The sequence below is a fragment of the Cervus canadensis genome, chromosome 2 (genome assembly GCF_019320065.1).
Source record: "Cervus canadensis isolate Bull #8, Minnesota chromosome 2, ASM1932006v1, whole genome shotgun sequence".
Classification (NCBI taxonomy): domain Eukaryota; kingdom Metazoa; phylum Chordata; class Mammalia; order Artiodactyla; family Cervidae; genus Cervus; species Cervus canadensis.
The window spans coordinates 92,707,179-92,728,856 of NC_057387.1; the positions used below are offsets into that span (position 1 = coordinate 92,707,179).

The following is a 21,678-nucleotide window of genomic DNA, read 5'->3' on the forward strand; positions in this document are numbered from 1 at the left end:
TATGTCCAACTCTGTGACCCCATGGACTGTAGCCCTCTAGGTTCTTCTTGTCCATGGAATTTTCCAGGCAAGAACACTGGAGTGGGTTGCCCAGAGAAGTCACCAAATCTGCTTTCTGAGCGGAGGAGAGGGTTTTCTCCAGAGTCCCAGATCATGTGGGTAGGAGAGCCAAAATGAACTTCCTGGGAAGAAAGGAACTACCATTTCCTGAGGACCTACCGCAGCCCCAGCTCAGCAGTTAGCCCTGCATTTATTACCTCTCTGGATCAGCTAACAAACTCCTCTAGGAGAAATCTCCGAGCATTCAGACCACACATATTTATTGAGCTCTTAATATGTTCCTGGGGGTGCCCTAGTTTCATCAGCCTTTGATTTATAATGAAGCAACATTAACTTTTAATTATGAAATTAAAATGTCCCTCAGCTCTCCCAGGCTTAAATATTATATCTCAGTCCTTTTCTGCATTTGTCTCATCTTCCTGCTCAGACTGCAGCTTTCTGCAGGAAGGCCTGGCTGTTCCATTTGGATCTGTGTCCACTCTAGATGCAGGAATGAACACTTGGGTGATACCCCAAGGGTGAGAATCAAGCAGAGGCTCTGGAGGCTATGTGATATAAATTAGAGTCTCAGTTCAGCCTTTAACCTGCCATGAGATCTTCACAAGTCAGTCTCTGAGCATCTTCTGAGAAACAAAGATCTCTATTCCATTTACTTCAGTGAATCCTTGAGGGAATCAAATGAGCTAATTGGTGTGAGAACAGTTTTTATGTGCTAGATAATAATTATTGTCAGTAGATGTTCTATTGAACAAGGAAGCAGTTTACATTTATCTAAGCTGGGTTCCCGAGCCCCTCTCAGTTCTGTGATCCTATAGCCCCTGCACCTTCAAGTCTTCCATTGCACATGCACTTACTTTTTAAATGTCCATCTTCCCTGTCAGGTTTTGAACTCAAAGAGGTCCATACGTCTGGTTCTGAGCATAGCACTGACCGCGGTATCGCTAATGACTGAAAATGATGTGTTGAGAGTGTATTTTGCCAGGTGCAAAGCCAGTCACCTCATTTGACTTCCTGAGGCAACCCTGTGAGGCTGGAATTATTACCCCCAATTTTTAGATAAGGAAACTGAGATTCAGGTCATAAAGCTAACCCATGACTAAACTGATACTTGCAGCCAAGTCTGAGGTGCGTAATATGTTTCTCTATAGATACAGCATTAGTCGCTCAGTTGTGTCCAACTCTTTGTGACCCCATGGACCACAGCCCACCAGGCTCCTCTGTCCATGGAGTTCTCCAGGAAAGAATACTGGAGTGGGTAGCCATTCCCTTCTCCAGGGGATCTTCCCAACCCAAGGATCAAACCCAGATCTCCTGAATTGCAGGCAGATTCTTGACCATCTGAGCCACAAGGGAAGCCTAGAGTCCAAAACCATGGTGGTCCCATGACTACCCTTCTTCTATCATCATTATCATTGTCTCGATCAACCTGGAGAGTCACCCATCACGGCTTTAGGGAACGGGAGACAGAGGTCAGCAGTTCTTTTGCTCTGGAAAGGTCTGTTATGAACCCAGACTTCTTGTGTTGAGCTGCTTTTCTCTCTCCCTTTTTTGACGCAGGGGTGGGGGAGGGAATGGAAGCAAAGGAAGGCTCCCTCTGCCAAGCCAGACCTGACTCCTCCCAGATACTTAGAAGAGAAGCAGAAATGCCTCCATTTACATGTACATCTTACTTTTCACTTAGCAGAGTAGGATTGTAATGAAATGGGAAACTGAGTTCTGTTCGCAGAGCCAAAAAAAATGAACTTCGCAAACAAGCAAACACTCACACAGCCAGAGTTTATTTTAAAGGATAGAAATACAAAGCTCACAGCATAGGCACTGAGAGGGAGTGAAGTGCCTGAAAAGGCAAAAATAACAACAGTTTATGTCTTTATTAGAATTGATCTGTTCATTTTTGGTTGGCTCAGGGCCCGATGTACATAATTTCTGACCAATCTGTTTAAAAGCCACAAAGTCCAGTCTGTCATTTTTATGGCTTTTTTTTTTTTTTTTTTGGTTCCCAGTTTCTCAGTTTCCCCAGACATGGAATCAACCCTTTCTCAAGACCCCAGACCATTATTTAGGGACCGGATGTATGTTTAAAAGTTAATGGTCCACCTGGAGTTTTTCTCCTTGATAAGTTGGATGGCAGATACTGATTGTCTTCTACTGGATGTCTTATGACCCTCCAGGCCAGGGGGGCATTCCTTTGAATGCCTAGAAACTGGAGCAACAAGTATAGCTTTAGGTTAATGGAGTAAAACACTCATGTGAGGGAGTGAGTTGAAATTAAAGTTGAAATCAGAAAAAAAGAACCAAGGCCCCAACCCTACATGGACTGCCTAACAATTTCTACCTCTTTAAGAGACAAACTGGAAGTAGACAAACTATTTTTATTCCTTACCTTGCTGCTACAGATGCTTTTTCCCCATACATAAGCGTTACTCTTACAAATTTCCTTTGTCCTGAAGTTTATCCTGCTGAGGCCCAAGAAGCTACAGATGCAGAGGCTGGGCATTCAGAATGGCTTAGAGATGAAGAGCTTAGTCCTAGACACTTTTAGTCATGTCGACTAAAAGTATAGTCACAATCTGAAAGTAGAGTTATTTTATTTGGTGGGAATGTTTAGGACTCAGAGCCTGGGGAGAGAAAACTGCTCCAAGGAGGCAGGAGGCTATATAAAAGTTTGCAACAAAAGGAGCAGGCAGTCTGAACATCAAAGATCAGGTATCAAGTTAAGGAAATTTAGCATTCTGTGTATGGGAAGATGCAAGTTTCTGGGCTCACTGAATTTATGCCTTTCATATGCACCTCAGCTGTCTGGGGCCAATCCTGTTTCCTTGTTCGCTTTGCTTCTTGCATTCCCCCAGCGCCTCAGCAGTCACCGTGGGGGGTGGCAGCATCTGCTGGATCGCAGTTTTGGGAGCCCTCGGTCACATTTGGATGCCAGAAATTGCTGATGGCTGTGACATTTCTTGTTTATTAATATGGCAGGAGATATTTTCATTTCACAGTCAGAAAGACAAAGATTTGAATTTCAATTCTGCCCCCTGTGAGTTCTTTGCCTCCGTGTGATAACAGTGTTTACCACATAAAGTTGTTATTACAAGACCCTACACAGGAAGCACTTAACACGTGTTACCAGCTTCCAGTGCTGGGGTCATGGTTAACCACACAGGCGGCAGAGCCAGATGGGGTTCTACCAGTTACCACTGTGTGCTCTAGGGGTTCCCTTGCAAGTTGCTTAACATCTCTTAGTTTCCTTACTTGTAAATGATGTTTCCATCAAATACAGTTGTGGGAGAGTTCCGGACTGCCTGGCATGTAATATGTACCGTCTCATTTTTTTTTTTTTTTTTTTTGCGGGGGCGCTGCTGAATTTGGTCTTAGCTGAGGCACGTGGGATCTTCATTGAGGTGAGCTGGCTCTGTAGTTGCATCTCGTGGACTTAGTCGCCTCATGGCGCGTGGGAACTTAGTTCCCTGAACAGGGGTCAGACCCGTATACCCTGCATTGGAAGGTGGATTCTTAACCACTGGACCGCCAGAAAAGTCCCCCATCTTTTTATTATTATCCTCCCTCTATAGCTCCGCTGGCTAGAATCTAGGCCCCAAAACTCCTATCACTACATCCTTCCCGACACCTTTCTCTGAGTCCAGGATACCTGGTTCATACATTCACTTACTGATTTTTGTCACTCAGCAAATACCCCCTGAGGGCTTACTAAGAGCTAGATCCTGTAAGACACCCTGAAGGTACAGAGGTGAGCCAGGGATAGTCCTAGCCTTTACAGACCACTCCCTCCTCCTTAAATCCCTTCTCTTTTTCCCTGTCTTTCTCTTGGTTTTCATGAAACCACACTGTCCTTGTCTCCCCCTCCTTCTCTGCTCACTTCCCAGTCTCCCTCCTTTGCTTCTTTCTTTACCCAAACTCTCCGTCTTAGTGGATCCTAGGCTCAGTCCTGGGATCTCTTCTGGATCCACACTTTCTCCCAGTGATGTTAGGTAGCATCTCCAAGCTAATGATGCCCACCTTTACAACTCTAGTCCAGTCTCCTCCCCTGAGGCTCCCTTTTCATGTATTTAACTCCCTACTTGGTATCTGATAGTCCTTTCAAATGCACAGATCTGTATCAGAACTCTTGATTTCCCTACCGCTCCCCCAACTGGTCTGCATCCCAGTTTCCTCCATCTCTCTGCAGAACTACTATCTGCTCAGTTGCTCAAGTCACAAACCCTTGATCCATCTTTGATTCTTCTTGCGCATAAACCACGTACAGGTCCTGTGGAGCTGTAGTCAAAATATTTATCAAATATGTCCCTCTCTTTTCATCTCTATGCCATAACTCCAATTCAAGCTAGTATGATCTCTTAGATCAGTTCATCCACTGCCATCTATGCACCACTAAAATCCATTAACAACACAATAAGCAAGGTGATCCTTTCACAGCATTCCCCTATTGAGATGGCCTCCACTGGACACAGGATATGCTCCAAACTCTGACTCTGGCCTGTGTGAGCTGGACCCTATAAGCTTCTCCAGTCTCACCTCTAGTGTTAACCATGATCCAGCCACTGGCCTTCACTCCAGTCTTTGAAAATGTCATACTAGTCCTCATTTCAGGGCTTTTATTTGCCCAGAATTCTCTCACTGGATGGGTGTTCTTATCACCTTCAAGGCTGAGCTCAAATATCAGAAACCCCTCCTGATCACACTGTATCAAATAGACCCTGCTCCATCCACTCGCTCATTCACCATCCTGTGGCTTACCTCCTGCATTCCTAGCATGCATTACAATCCACCATCACTTTGCTTAGTTGCTGTTCCTGGTGTGTCATCCCACCAGGATGCCAGCTCCTCAAAGGCAGGAACCTCATCTCTCTTATTAACCCCCAAGTCCTGGAGCATGCTAAGTTCCTAGTACATATTTGTCAGATGAATGAATGAATAAGTTGGATGATAAATGCCTTGTGTGCCAAGTCACTTCTGTAGTGTCTGACTTTGTGACCCCACGGACTATAGCCCCTGCAGCTCCTCTGTCCATGGGATTCTCCAGGCAAGAATACTGGAGTGGGTTGCCATGCCCTCCTCCAGAGGATCTTCCTGACCCAGGGATCGAACTCGTGTCTCTTAAGTCTCCAGCATTGTAGGTGGGTTCTTTACCACTACTGCCACCTGGGAAGCCTGATAAATGCCTTAATAGAAGGGTATTTTAAAAATCTGTAGGAGTACAAAGAAGAGAGCTACTGTCCCTGGGAGAGTTAAGCAGGGCTTCATGGACAAGGGGCCATTGGGCCTGTCAGTGAAAGATTAGCAAAAAGTTACCAGGAGGGGAAAGGGAGGGAGAGTAGGCATCCTGCCTGTAGGAATTCAGACACAGAAGTACAAAGAGGAGGACCTGTGTGTGCTGGGGTGGTTTGCAAGGCTAGAGAGTGAGGAGGGGGCCACAGTCCATCTCCTTGGTCCTCTGGGCTGGCTGCCTGGGTTTCTTGTGTTTCTTTTTGTCTGCATCGATTCATTGCAGCAGGAATTTCAGTCTGGCCACACTCCTGGTGAGGAGGGAAGCCTTCACTGGGTCACTTCAGAGATCCAGGCTCTGCATGATAAAAGACATTGTTTTGTCTCTTGGAGTTGTTCAGTTGTTTTTAAGGAAAGATTCTGTATTTTTCTGAAAATTTCTCCTTCCTTCTTTAGGACATGCACCCTGACTTCCATAAATATCTACTTTTAACTTATAAATAGATAAGGAGACAATTTGGTTGATAATAAAAAGAATAGATTTGGCATGGGGCAGAGTTTAGCAGAAGAGTCATCTGGAAATTCTCTAACCCTCTTTGCTCCCTCATTCCCCACCTATTTGAGAGGCTAAACCTGGTAGGATCTCAGCTGGATCTCAGTCCCCAGCTGAGAGATGAAGGGGGCTACGTGGGGCTTCCTTCCTGTGATGAGGGCGACTGCCTTGCTGGACTGGAGCTCCTGCAAGCATGGCAGGATGGCTGCTGTGGGCTTGTAACCAGAGCCTGGGTTTGAGTCTCTGCTCCTTCCTGCCGCATCCCTCTGGACAAGTTACTTAAACTCCCTGAGCTTCAGTCCCTCCTCTGTACAAAGAGAAGAGTAAGCTGCTGTCCCTCCTCAACTGCCCTCATCTTCGCCTAAGCTTCAGTTTCTGTCTCGTCTCCAAAGCTGAGATAAGTCCCTCCGCCCTTCCTGGGTTGGGTTTCCCTTCCTTCATTAGACTGAATATGTGGTAAGCCCTGAAGTGTTGCCCTAAGTTGGAGGAGGCAGCCCCACAGAGCAGCACCAGGCTCAGACTTTGGCTTGTGCCAGCCTAGGTGAAGCAGCTCAGAATATAGAATAAAGGAAAAACTCATTTCCTCCCTGGTGTCTAGGAGGAAGCAAACTCCACACTAAATTATGTTCCAAATATGCCCTAAGGTAGTTTTAATTTTATTGGCACTGATTTTAATTTACTCTTTAGGCCCCTGTTGCAGAATGAGCTATTGGCTGCTGGCAAGGGGACAGCCCTTCATCTCTTGGTTTTGATTAAGGTTTGTAAGTTTGGAAGGAAAGAACAAAGATGCTGTCCCCTCATTCTATTCTCAGTCCCAAAATTGTAATTAAGGGCCCTGCATTAGCAGCACACCCCCTGCTCTGACATAGCCACAAAAAAAAGTACCTCATTTGACTGCTGCGAAAAAGTTCAGATGCAGCTGTTCATTCATTTAATTCACTCATTCTTCCATCAGTTCGTTGATTCGTTTTCTATTCATTCTCCCACTAAACCTCCAGTGATAACCAACTATATACCAGGGCTTGCTCTGGTCCTGTGAATTTAAAAAAACCAAGAATGTATGGTCCCTTCCCTGAAAGAGTTCACATTCTAACGGGAGATGGAAATAAACAAAGCATGATTATGCCATGTGGTCAGTGCCAGGAGAGAGAATTGTGAGAGCGCACAGGGGCTGTTCACTCATCCCTGAGGGATAAAAATGGCTACTTGAATTAATATTTTTGTACGAGTCAGGTGAACAATTTTAGATGCTATAATAAGCAGTCCCCAAATCTCAACGGCTGAATACAGTAAAGATTCATTACAGTCTGATGCAGGTCAAGTGACTTGCCTGGCAATTTTCCTCCCAGTGTTGACTCAGCGAACTAGCCTTTTTCCTTATTACGATATCATTGATTTTACATGTAGCTTCCATGCACAAAAGCAAGAATGTGGGCAATTGTGTTTGTGTTTGATGGCCAGGTCTGGAAGTGACACTTATTACCACTGCCCACACCCCTCTTGATCCCAACCAAATACCAAGGGAGACTGAGAGATGTTGTCCAGGGTCCAGGAAAAGGATATGGAACTGGTGAGCATCTCCTTAGTTTGCCTTAAGTCTTAAGGTTGTCTCAGGGTTACGCAGATAAAGAGAACTTGTATTTCAGGCAGAGGAGATATTCATTATGTGTAAATATGGAGATGAAAGTCACAGGCCTAGAGGTTTGAAATACTCCAGGCAGCTCCATAGGACTGAAGTATAGAGTATCAGACAGGAAGTTATGAGAGCTGATAGTAAGCAGAGGAAGAGGGCCCGATCACACAAGGCCTTTTATAATATATGAAGGGGTTTGGAGTCTATCCTGTGAGCGATAGGGAGAGATAGAGCAGTTTCAGTTAAAGAAGTGCCATTATTTGTTTACATTTTAAAAGATTGTTCTGAAGCATCAAGGAAATCAGGTCAGAAGCTATTGTAGTAAAACAAGAAAGAAATGATGGAATGGGGTCAGACTTGGTCTGTGCCTCAATATGCTAATAGGCAGACAGACATACTTTCTAGCCAGATTACAGTAACAAGTAGACAAGTGTACCTCTACAGGACACAAGTATATCCATACAGTGCACAAGGATACCTGTACAGTAACAAGTACTGACATCAAGGCCCAAGCAAGAAGCTGTTTGCAGAAGATGAAGGGATTTATTTTAACATTAGTGAGTGAAATGGCTCACTTGTGTCCAAATCTTTGTAGCCCCATGGACTGTAGCCTACCAGGCTTCTCCATCCATGGGATTTTCCAGGCAAGAGTACTGGAGTGGGTTGCCATTTCCATTTTAACAGAATGTGAGAAGAAATTATGGACAGTTTAAGAAAGCGGTATCTCTTTTCTCTCATCCAACAGCTACTTTTAAAGATGCAGAAATTGAGGTTCAGTGAACAGCTGCTACTGTTCATGGTTACAGATTATGTGAACATTAGAACCAGAGTTAGGAACTCTGCTTGCCTTCCTTGCTCTGTTCTAATGGACCAACACAAGCCCACAAGGCCAGTGTCGGCACAAAACATAATTAGGATGGTGATGAAATTAGTATCTGTGGTCTTTGGTATCGCCAGCAAAGTGCTGAATATGTGCGATGAAGAAGAAAAAGAACTAGAACTTCAAGCTCACACCCCGTGCAGGTTAATTTCCTAGACCCTTTTCTACTCCAGGTAAAATCTAGACTCTCAGAGAGGGAAGAGATCTTAGAAACTAAATAATCTCTGGGTATTCCCTGATGCTCCAGTTGTAAGGACTTAGCGTGTTCACTGTGGTGGCCTGAGGTCAATCCTAGTCAGGGAACTAAGATCCTACAAGCCATGCAGCATGGCCAAAAAAATTAGAGAAAATAGATGATCCTTTAAATTTGTTGTGGAGGTACTAGCCAATGCAGTTAGATACAAAAAAGAAATTAGAAGCATAAAAACTGAAAAAGAGGAGATAAAATTACTAAGTATATACGATAAGATTGTTGCTGTTCAGTCGCTCAGTCATGTCCAACTCTTTGCGACCCCGTGGAATTCAGTACGCCAGGCTTCCCTGTCCATCACCAACTCCCAGACTTTCAAACTCATGTCCATCGAGTCAATGATGCCACCCAATGATCTCATCCTCTGTCATCCCCTTCTCCTCCTGCCTTCAACCTTTCCTAGCATCAGGGTCTTTTCCAATGAGTCAGATCGCCTCAGCTGGCCAAAGTGTTGGAGCTTCAGCTTCAGCATCAGTCCTACCAATGAATATTCAGGGATGATTTCCTTTAGGAATGACTGGTTTGATCTCCTTGCAGTCCAAGGGACTCTCGGGAGTCTTCTGCAACACCACAGTTCAAAATCATCAATTCTTTGGCACTCAACTTTCTTTATGGTTCAACTCTCACATCCACACATGACTACTGGAAAAACCATAGTTTGACTAGACGGACCTTTGTCAGCAAAGTAATGTTTCTACTGTCTAATATGCTGTCTAGGTTGATCATAGCTTTTCTTCCAAGGAGCAAGTATCTTTTAATTTCTAGCTGCAGTCATCATCTGCAGAGATTTTGGAGCCCAAGAAAATAAAGTCTGTCACTGTTTCCATTGTTTCCCCATCTATTTGCTATGAAGTTATGGGACCGGATGCCATGATCTTTGTTTTTTGAATGTTGAATTTTAAGGCAGCTTTTTCACTCTCCTCTTTCACTTTCATCAAGGGGCTCTTTAGTTCCTCTTCACTTTCTGCCATAAGGATAGTGTCATCTGCATGTCAGAGGTTATTGATATTTCTCTTTGTAATCTTTTTTTTAAACACATTCTAAAAATATTATTTATTTTTTAATTGAAGGATCATTGGTTTACAGAATTTTGTTGTTTTCTGTGAAACATCAACATGAATCAGCTATAGGCGTACACATGTGCCCTCTCTTGAACCTTCCTCGCATCTCCCCCCCCATCCCATCCCTCTAGGTTGATAAGAGCCTCTGTTTGAATTCCCTGAGATATACAGCAGATTCCCATTGGCTGTCTGTTTCACATACGGTAATGTACGTTTCCATGTTGCTCTCCCCATACATCTCAGCTTCTCCTCCCCTCTCCCCATGTCCTTATGTCTGTTCTCTGTGTCTGCTTCTCCATTGCTGCCTCGAAAATAAATTCATCAGTACTATCTTTCTAGATTCCATATATGTGCGTTGGTATACAATATTTATCTTTCTCTTTCTGACTCACTTCACTCTGTATAATAGGCTCTAGGTTCATCCAGCTCATTAGAACTGACTCAGATGTGTTCGTTTTTATGGTAAGTAAGCTGAAACTCCAATGCTTTGGCCACCTGATGCAAAGAGCTGACTCATTTGAAAAGACCTTGATGCTGGGAAAGATTGAGGGCAAGAGGAGAAGGGGACGACAGAGGATGAGATGGTTGGATGGCATCACCAACTCAATGGACATGGGTTTGGGTAGACTCCGGCAGTTGGTGATGGACAGGGAAGCCTGGCGTGCTGAGGTTCATGGGATTGCAAAGAGTCGGACATGACTGAGCAACTGAACTGAACTGAATATTCCATTTTGTGTATGTACCACAACTTCTTTATCCATCATCTTTCAGTGGACATCTAGGTTGCTTCCGTGTTCTAGCTATTGTAAATAGTGCTGCAATGAACATTGGAGTACATGTGTATTTTTCATTTTGATTTCCTCAGGGTACATGCCTTGGAGTGGGATTGCTGGATCACATGGTGGGTTTATTTCTAGTTTTTTAGGAATCTCCATACTGTCTTCCATAGTGGCTGTATCAATTTACATTCCCACCAACAATGCAAGAGTGTTCCCTTTTCTTCATTCCCTCTCCAGCATTTATTGTTTGTAGACTTTTGGAGGCTGGCCATTCTGACCAGTGTGAGGTGATATCTCATTTTAATTTTGATTTGCATTTCTCTAATAATGAGCATCTTTTCAACAACTGACAAAGGATTAATTTCCAAAATATACAAGCATCTCATACAACTCAATATCAGAAAAACAAACAACCCAATCAAAAAGTAGGAAAATGACCTAAACAGACACTTCTCCAAAGAAGACAGACAGATGGCTCCCTGCAATCTTGGTTCCAGCTTGTGCTTCATCCAGTCCGGCATTTTGCATGATGTATTCTGCATATAAGTTAAATAAGCAAGGTGGCAACACAGCCTTGATGTACTCCTTTCCCAATTTGGAACCAGTCTGTTGTTCCACGTCCAGTTCTAACTGTTGCTTCTTGACCTGCATACAGATTTCTCAGGAGGCAGGGATGGTGGTCTGGTATTCCCATCTCTTGAAGAATTTTCCACAGTTTGTTGTGATCCACACAATCAAAGGCTTTAGTGTAGTCAATGAAGCAGAAGTAGATGTTTTTCTGGAATTGTTGTTGTTTTTCTGTGATCCAACAGATGTTGGCAATTTGATCTCTAGTTCCTCTGCCTTTTTTAAATCCAGCTTGAACACCTGGAAGTTCTCAGTTCATGTACTATTGAAGCCTAGTTTGGAGAATTTTGAGCATCATTTTGCTTGCATGTGAGATGAGTGCATTTGTGTGGTAGTTTGAACACTATTTGACACTGCCCTTCTTTAGGATTGGAATGAAAACTGACCTTTTCCAGTCCTGTGGCCACTGCTGAGTTTTCCAAATTTGCTGGCCCATTGAGAGCAGCACTTTCCCAGCATCATCTTTTGGATTTGAAATAGCTGACCTGGAATTCCATCATGCCATTAGCTTTGTTCATAGTGATGCTTCCTAAGGCCCACTTGACTTCACATTCCAGGATGTCTGGCTCTAGGTGAGTGATCACACCATCGTGATTATCTGGGTCATTAAGATCTCTTTTGTATAGTTCTTTTGTGTATTCCTGCCACCTCTACTTAATATCTTCTGCTTCTGTTAGGTTCACACTGTTTCTATCCTTTATTGTGCCCATCTTTGCATGAAATGTTCCCAGGTATCTCTAATTTTCATGAGAGATCTCTAGTCTTTCCCATTCTATTGTTTTCCTCTCTTTCTTTGCATTGATCACTGAGGAAGTCTTTCTTATCTCTCCTTGCTGAACTTTGGAACTCTGCATTCAGATGGGTATATCTTTCCTTTTCTCCTTTGCCTTTTGCTTCCCTCCTTTTCTCAGCTATTTGTAAGGCCTCCCCAGACAACCATTTTGCCTTTTTGCATTTCTTCTTGAGGATGGTTTTTATCACCACCTCCTGTACAGTGTTGCCAGCCTCTGTTCATAGTTCTTCAGGCACTCTGTCTATAGATCTAATCCCTTGAATCTATTTGTCACTTCCACTGTATAATCATAAGGGATTTGATTTAGGTCACACCTGGTCTAGCATGGCCTAATGGTTTTCCCTACTTTCTTCAACTTAAGTCTGAATTTTGCAATAAGGAGTTCATGATCTGAGTCACGTCAGCTCCTAGTCTTGTTCTTGTTGACTGTATAGAGCTTCTCCATCTTTGGCTGTGAAGAATATAATCAATCTGATTTCAGTGTTGACCATTTGGTGATGTCCACGTGTAGTGTTATCTCTTGTGTGTTGGGAGAGAGCGTTTGCTATGACCAGTGCATTCTTTTGGCAAAACTCTGTTAGCCTTTGCCCTGCTTCATAAGAATAAAATGTCACTCTTATTGGCTTTTGAGCCATGTAAATCAATCAATATTATTCACTTCTGGTTATTTAAAGTCGAATCACATCAGGTTCTAGGTGTCGGGATGGGGCAGTAGAAGCCAGTCCAGAATGGTTTTCCGAAGATCCAGGTTCTAATTCTTGCTCCTTCACTAACTTACTCCCGGCCTTAATCAGGCAACCTCCCCACCTGAGCTGATCTGGGAAAGGTCAGAGAAACTGGTTTCCAATAGAGCCCACACTCAGAGCTATAAACTGTGGTTTTTCCTTCCACATTTTTTTAAGTCATCTCTCTACCGCCTCCTTTCCTCTGCAGCTCATCAAAAGCTCAGAGGAAAAAACAGACAATTGAAGAAAATAAAATTGCAAAGATGACTTTTATAGGGCTCCTGTTGAATCATTGTGTATTCCACCTTCAAAGCTGAAAATGATGAGTTTAATATCACAGAGAGCTGTGCATCTTGTATCTCTCAGAAGGCAGTTTATGCCACCCAGAGAACTGGGAGCTTGGTAAGACACAATTTTTCACTCCAAGTCTGAGGCAAATGAAATGACAATCATCAGGCCCACATTCTAGAAGCAACATGGTTTTCATTTGGTCTTAACTTTGTTTGAAAGTGTCCCACAGAGAGAGAATTCTTCTAAGCATGGATTTTTCTTCTTTCCCAGGACTGAATGCTAGAAAGTGGATGGAAAGATGGCCAGGTCTTGCCTTGGCTGTTTTTAGTGTTGCTCATTGATGGTATTACATTAACTGTGCAAACGGGTCAGGAGACCTGGGTTTCAGTCCCAGTTAGGCCATGAACTTGGATAAGTCCCTTCCTCAGTGGAGGCCCCTGTTACTCTCAGACATGATTAACAGATATAAATCAGACTGATATATAGGAAGAGAAAGTCAGATTTGAGCGATCCTGAAGTTCTAAGGGCCTGTGTGCTGCATGCATGCTGTGTTGTTAAGTCATGTCCTGCTCTTTGTGACCCCATGGGCCGTAGCCCACCAGTCTTCTCTGTCCATGGGATTCTCCAGGCAAGAATACTGGAGTTAGTTGCTGTTTCCTTCTCCGGGGGATCTTCCTGACCCAGGGATCTAACCCAAGTCTCCTGCATCTCCTGCATTGGCAAGCAGATTCTTTACCACTTGAGCCACCTGAGAAGCCCTCTAAGGGCCTGAGAGTTCCCCAGTTCCTGCCAGTCCATTACAGTGTCTGAAGTTATCCCTCTGAGTGGTTTATTTAGTCATTCTGCATCTGGCTACTGAGCATCCTTCATGAACAGGCACTGGGTTCTTTCCAGACACTCTTTCTACTTTCAGGGAGCTCATAAATGAGAAGCTTAATAAATAATACTGTATCGAGGTAGGGAGTGCCTTAAATAGGGAATGTGAGCAGACAGCAGAGAAAGACTAGTTACAATCATCTTTATAAATTGCAAAGTTACTTTTCCCATACACTATATACTACTGTGGAGTAGGTGTGGCATCATGAAATGAGGTTTAATAGCAGAATTAGCTAAGATGTCCTATGTGAAACTCCCAGAATAGAATCTGGCATTCATTAACTACGCAGTAAATGATAGTAATGACCATTGCTGAGTTGGATTTCCACTCTAACTCTCTGAGACTAGAATTAAAATACCCATTTTGAAAATAAAAATTTCAAAGAGGGTACATGATTTAGTTTACCCCAGACTCCCTCTGTTAGAAATGACCCAACTGGGGCAAAACCATTAGCAGGCCCAATGTAAATATAATAATGTTACCTGAAGGTATTTCTCATTAATCAGAGAAACAAATTCTGCTAAAGCCTTTAGTTATGAATGTGTTTACTGTTCTGGGTAGGTAGCTTTACTTCAGAAGAACTTGAAAGAGGACTGCTAATGGTAGTGCTCTGAGACCTTGAAGACAGATGGTGTTCAAAATAAAGAGAAATTGATCCTCGCTGCTCTCAATCCCTCACATTGCTACAACTGAGTAGACAGAGGGCTAGCTCAAAAGGAAATGGTGTGTGTGTGTGTGTGTGTGTGTGCGCGCGCGTACGTGCACGCACATGTGTGTTTAAGGCAAACTCTGTGGCCCTGACATCTCATTTGTTATTCTTTCTCTCAACAGAAAACAAGCCTGGAGTTTTATATTGACATCCACGCCCACTCCACCATGATGAATGGTTTCATGTATGGCAACATCTTTGAGGATGAAGAGCGGTTCCAGAGGCAGGCGGTTTTCCCCAAGCTCCTCTGCCAGAACGCCGAGGACTTCTCCTACGTGAGTCAAGAGTTGGCTGTCAACCAGCCCCAGGTCCCCTCCCCAGATCACCCCCTCCTTCCCATTGCCACCCTGTCTTTCGCTGAGTTAGACTTGCTTTAACATTCACAGAACACCTACTTGTGCTGTGTCTTGTGTGGGTGATAAAGACAGACGTAAACAAGCTCTGCCCACGCCCACAAGCAGCTCGTCACCTGTCAGTGAGGGAGGATCACACTCGCCTTGTCTGAGGAGCTGGCCTTTGTTTAGCTGATCTGACTCCAGCTTTAACAAGAGAAGAAATCCACTGAGCACCTCCCAGAGTCAGACCCTGGCCCTGGTGTCTGCTTTCACAGACCTCTGGCATTTGTTCTCTTTGTTGTTGTTGTGCAGTTGCCAAGTCATGTCTGACTCTTTGCGACCCCATGGACTGTAAGAGGCTCCTCTGTCCTCCACTATATCCCAGTCCATTCAGTCAATGATGCTGTCTAACCAGCTTATCCTATGCCACCCCTTTCTCCTTTTGCCTTCAATCTTTCCCATCATTTTCCAATGAGTCAGCTGTTCATATCCGCTGGCCAAAGTATTGGATCTCAGCAACACTCCTTCCAGTGAATATTCAAGGTTGGAATGACTGGTTTAATCTCCTTGCACTACAGGGGACTCTCGAGAGCCTTCTCCACACCACATTTCAAAAGCATCAATTCTTCAGTGCTCAGCCTTCTTTATGGTCCAACTCTCACATCCATATGTGACTACCGGAAAAACCATAGCTTTGACTATATGAACCCTTGTCATCAAAGTGATGTAAATGGAAGTTACTAACCTAGGAACCATACTGGATGCTTTCATTTAATTGTCTGTGTAACCCATCCTTATAGTAATCCTGCAAATTAGGATTCATATCAGACTTTTCATATGAGGAAGCTGAGACCCAGAGGTGCTATAAGATTCGCTCAAGGTCCCTTAGCCTGCAGGTGTCCGGCCCTGATTCTCTTCTCCTCTCTTTGTCTCTCACAGTCCAGCACGTCCTTTAATCGGGATGCTGTGAAGGCAGGAACTGGCCGTCGCTTCCTCGGCGGGCTGCTGGACCACACTTCTTATTGCTACACCCTCGAGGTTTCCTTCTACAGCTACATCATCGGTGGCACCACAGCTGCTGTGCCCTACACAGAAGAAGCCTGTATCCTTGGCAGGTTCCCCTTTCCCCTCCCCCAGCCCTGGGCCAGCTCACATCCAGCTGAGAGGACCCAGGTCTGCCAGGATTTACCAGGCACCTCAGGAATGTAGTCTCCAATTCAGGTGAGGGCTGAGACCCTGGGGTGAGGATAGATGTGGCTGGTTCTGCTGGTGTCACCTCTGGATTGTCCTGCTTACCTCCTGCCCTCTCAATGGACACCCCTCCCCATATGCCTCTTCCACACCTCAAGTCTTCCTCAGGCACCTGGATCCATGACCCACCCACATCTGTGCTGACCTATCTCTCTTTCTCTCCTCTGCCCCCAACAAGAGAGTGAGTCTTCCATCATCTAAGGTATGTAAGCACACAGGCCAGAAGCTCATCCCGAGCCTGCTGAGAAAGACCTCGACTTGGTCTTGGTCTCCTCTTTCTCACCCTGAATATATCTCTTTTTTTAGGTTTTTAAATTTTATTTTTATTGAAGTATAGTTGATTTACAATGTTGTGCCAATCTCTGCCATACACAAAGTGACTTGTATAGATACACATTTATGCATTCTTTTTTAAAGTATCCTTTCCCATTATAGTTTATCCCAAGAGACTGGATATAATTTCCTGTGCTATACAGTAAGATCTTGTTGCTTATCCATTCTAAGTGTAATAGCTTGCATCTACCAATGCCAAACTCCCGGTCCATCCTCCTCCCTCCTCCACCCTCTTGGCAACCACACATCTGGTCTCTAGAACAAATCTCTCTTTACCTTCCATCTTTCTGTGCTCCAGCTCCCTTCCCTTCTCTTCTTTCCGCTCACTGCTATTTTGCCTGTCCCCACTTTGTCCCGTCTCCTTCTGTCTCTCCGTCTTACTTCAATGGATGTGTTCCTCCCTTCCCGCCTCTATTTCCCTCCACCCCACCCTCCTTTCCTGTCTCTCTCCCCTCAGCCTCCTTCCATCTTCCCCGCCTTCCCACTCATCCTCTGAGCATCTTTCTGCCTTTATGTCTCCTTTGCCAACTCACTTTTCCTCTTGGCTTACTCATAAAACATCCACAAGGGCCCCAAAGCATGTCATGATGAAACTAGAGGTCGCCTTCTGGCTTGCTTGATTTTTTAGGGATTGTTTATTAATTCTAGGTTGCTGGGTGTTGATTTTCATTTCAAGGTCACTACATAAGGGGTTGTGACTGATTGTGACAGTTTCTGCTTATCTTTTACCCTTTTGCTTTGGATTGACCCATGTCTCCTTTCTGAACACTTAGTTTCTCAGAGAAAGAATTATAGTTGATGGAGAAGAAAGGAAAAGGATGATATTAACTCTCTGTATACAGACTCTCTCTCCCCAGAAGTGGGCATCCTCCTTTCAACCATGGGGAGAGTTTATGGAGTTCTCACGACACTCTGTGCAGGAAAGCTTCCTTTCTGGTCCATGACTCGGCGCTAGTCCATATTGTTGGTTGCATCCTCATGGCTCAGGGGTGAACAGTGACCTAACAGGAAACATGGAGGGCAGGATGATGTCCTTGGAGGGAGGGGCAAGTAGTTGGTAGACCAGGTGTTAGACCAGTATTCTAGATCCAGTACAACAATGTAGAGATCGCGGTAAGAACTGGGGGAGAGTCCCCTCACAGTCACCTTGAAGTCTGCTTTAATAACCACCTGACCAATGGAGTAGGCTCTGCCCTACATCAGAAAACCCTTGCTTTCCAAAGTCCTGGCCATCTCCATGTGCCACAGTGCAGCCCTCGCCGCCCCACACCGCCCCCACACACGACCTGATGGTGTGCAGCACACGGCTTCCCCAGGATCACAAACTGCTGTGCTCCACACCTGGACACATTCCACACTGCCCCTGCCTAGCTCACCTCTGATGTCAGGGCAAAGGAAAGAGAAGGAGTTGCCTGGAAGAAGAATTTGAGCATGTGCACCTAAGGGATCCCATATGTGACTAATCTCAGTGAGATGAAGGTCCCTCCAGAGGTGGCCTGTACTTAGTTTGTGGCCAGTGTCTGATGTCCAATTTGATGGGTTCTCCTACTCTATGTCAGCACCTCCAACATGCTTTTGTGTTGGAAGCAAAAGAATTTCTTGGCAGAATGTCCCTCCCTTGGCCCAGACCCAGAGTTTCCTCCCCTCAACACCCAACCCTTGTTCATCAAACATTAGTACAAAAAAAAAAACATTAGTACACCATTAGTGCATTCCAGGAATCCTACTAAGCACTGGGGCAAAGTACTGACCAAGAAGCCATGGTCCCTGACTCACGGAACTTCTGGTCTACTTGGGGAGCTGGATAAAGGAAAGGGACACTTACAATCTGTATAGCAAGTCCTATTGTGGAGGAATCCCAGAGAGCCATGGGAAATGTCCATTTAAAAATATATACACCACCATGTGTAAAGCAGATGGCTAGTAGGAAGCTGCTGTATCGCACTGGGAGTTCAGCTCATGCTCTGTGATGACCTGGAGGGATGGGACGGGGTAGAGGGGATGGCTCAAGAGGGTGGAGATACATGTTTGCACATAGCTGATTCACATTGTTGTATAGCAGAAACTAACAAAAACTGTAAAGAAGTTATACTCCAATTAAAAAAAAAATACACAGTGAGTGTCTGCCATAAGCCAGGTAAAGTTCTAGGCACAGGGGTTGTATTAATGGCAGTGAACATACCGAAGACAAAAATGTCTACACATAGAGGTAGGAGAAGGCTCAAACACAGTTTTAGTAAGTCAGGGAAGTCTTCACAGCAGAAGTGACATCTAAACTGACTTTTTAAGACTGAAGAGAAATTAGGCAGATTGCCTGGGGTGGGTTGTTGGAGGGAGGGCATCTCAGACAGAGAGGGAAGGAAGGAAGGTGGGCTGTAGGAGCTGTAACAGGTGCGTTATGGCTGAAGGACTGCAGATGCAGGAGATGAGACCAAAATGGCAGCCTGTGAGGAATTTGAACTAGAAGGAACAGGAAGGCAATGGAGAGCAGCAGAAGGGCTTTAAAGAGCAGTGGGAAGCCTCTGGCTGCAGTGAGAAGGACAGATTAGAGAAGGCTGTAGGCAGGGGCATGCTGGGAGATGTTACGACAATCCAGCTGGGAGATGACTCAGGACTAGAGTGATGCCGTGCAATGTTTAGAATGTGGAACTGAGAAGACTTGGTCAGCGTTTGGATGGGGATGTTGGTGGGGACCAGGAGCTAGCGACTGGAAGGGGTGCAGAGTGGTGGGTAGTGAGACGGAGCAGAAGCTGAGCAGGCCACCAGGCTGTTGGAGCCACTCAGTCTTGTCTGCCATCCAGGGGGCAAGAAGAGGAACCTGGAGTTTCTCCAAGGACATGCAGGCCGAGTCAACACACACAAGCGTGATTTAACCTAGTTCTTCATTGAAATGCATTTTTTTTTTAAAAAAAGCCTTCATCTCCTAACAGAGGGAGACTTCAGGCAGACAGATTGTGATCCTTGTTGGCTGTTGGCTTCATGTCCCAATCAGAAAAAGAAATTACATGGCCTGATAGGAATGGCAATATGGTCTGGGAGGATGTCCTCCAGACTGGGAGTCAGGAGACCTGGATCTGATGACAACACCAGCCTCGTCCCTGAGCATGCCCTTCAGCAAGTCCTCCAACCTCCCTGAGGCGAGCTGTGTCTCCTTCACAAAGGCACCAAGAAACTTCCCTGCTTTCTTAACCCCTGCAATGGGAACTCAATAGAGATACTTGTGAAAAGAGAACAGACTTTCCATTTAGACAAATCGGGTTTGAATCCAGGTTCAGACATTCGCTGGTTGTGTGACCTTGGGAGAGTTACGTAACCTCACTGTACCTCAGTGTCCCTGTCTGTAGCAGGAGGACCTAGTTAATACTTAGCCTCACCAAGTTGCATGGAAGTTAAGTGAAATAATGTACAGAAATGTGCACCTTAGGCTTTAAATATTATGCCAACTCATTGGAAAATACCTTGACACTGGGAAAGACTGAGGGCAGAAGGAGAAGAGGGCAACAGAGGATGAGATGGCTGGATGACATCACTGACGCAATGGATATGAACATGGGCAAACTCTGGGAGATGGTGAGGGGCAGGGAAGCCTGGCTGCAGTCCATGGGGTCTCAAAGAATCGGACACAACTGAGCAACTGAACAACAGCAACAATTAATTAGAACATCGTAACTGTAAATGAGGACTCATATTTATGTAAAAGAAAATAGTTGGGGCTGTTAGAGCAAGAGGCCAGGGGCTGTGCTGGTAGGGTTCTTGGGGCAGAAGGTCTCGGTGGGGTCATCACTATTGAGGATCTAGACCTCAGAACACCATCTGATTTATACAGTGAGTGGGTGTGTGCAATTCAGTGATGAAGGTTTTTATGTCTGTCACCTAGAATGTCCCCTTCCCAGCCTTGGGAACCACAGAGGCCACATTAGCTATCAGAAGATGCTGGGTGAGAGGAAGGCCAGGGGAGGGCTGGGGGAGGCGGAGAATCCTGAGGGATATCTCACCCAGGCCCACAATAGTGTCCACCTCCTCACACTCCAGACCATATGTATCAGTGTTAGTCGCTGTTAGTCGCTCAGTCGTGTCCAACTCTTTGCAAATCCATGGACTATAGTCTGCCAGGCTCCTCTGTCCAAGGAATCCTCCAGGCAAGAACACTGGAATGGGTTGCCACTTCCTTCTCCAGGGGATCTTCCTGACCCAGGGACTGAACCTAGATTTCCTGTATTGGGAGCAGATTATTTACCATCTGAGCCACCGGAGAAGCCCAGAACACGTGTATCTCTCGGCTTAATTTTTCTCTCCGGAAAAGCCCCAGCTAAACATTACCAAGCTCTTGCTCTCTGACTCTCCTCCTCCACTATATGAGGATAATATAGCAATGGACACAGTCACTGATGCTTCCCTAGCTGTGTGACCTTGGACTGGTTACCTCACCACTCTGAGCCTGTCCCCCCATTTGTAATATAAAAATAATCATACTGATTTTTGCACAGTTATTAGAGGAGTGCAGTGATACAAATCCCCTGGCCTGCCTGACACCTGATAGGTACTCAACAAATGTTCTTCTGTCCCCAGCTTTCTCAGCCCCATGCAGACTGCATGACTTTCCTTCCGAAGATTATCCTTTAACCAAATGATCTTGAAAGCCAGCAACTGGGGCTTGGATCTTTTCTTTTTTCTTTTAAAAATTAATTAACGAATATTTTAATTGGAGGATAATTGCTTTACAATGTTGTGCTGGTTTGAATCCTGATTCCATCACTATTACTGGGTAGCTTCAAGCAGGCACTGTCCTTTTTCTTGGCTCAATGTCTGATATTTCCAACCTGTCAGAGCTGCAGAATGAAGTTATATGTGGACTTGCCTCTATCCTGGTCCCTTCTAGCTCTGACATTCTAAGATTTTACTGATTCTAAAATCTAAAATTTTATAATTCTCTGCTTAGATGAATTCTTGATACCAAGAATCCACAGTTGTGACATATGTGAGTCTTAAGGTTGAGTGACTCCGTAGGCTTGAGTTTCAATCTCACAGGGAAAATCAGTACGAAAGTGTCCTAGACGACTAATCAGGCCAAGACGATAGCTACTTGCATTCTTTAGTTAAAGGGTTCTTAATTGCGGGGCTTATAGATGGGCTTTAAGAAAATCTTATGAACTGTCTAAAATGTATGCGAAACTGTGAGTAAAGATGCAGAGTTCATTTTCTGGGAGGAAGCTTGATAACTTTCGACAGAATCTAAAAGAGAGCCATGCTGGTGGCTTGGCTGGTGGCCTCCGTCCAGGTCATGGCAAGAACACAGCTCTGGTC

General features: G+C 44.8%; 1 protein-coding gene across 1 annotated transcript in view; it reads left to right on the forward strand.

The window, feature by feature from the left end:
• Positions 1–21,678, forward strand: part of AGBL4 (AGBL carboxypeptidase 4) — a 1,430,302-nt gene that overhangs the window by 1,365,061 nt on the left and 43,563 nt on the right. The window contains exons 10-11 of the mRNA XM_043449387.1: positions 14,578–14,730; positions 15,730–15,892. Of these exons, the coding sequence (XP_043305322.1) occupies positions 14,578–14,730; positions 15,730–15,892 (316 nt within the window). The remainder of the gene's footprint in view (positions 1–14,577; positions 14,731–15,729; positions 15,893–21,678) is intronic.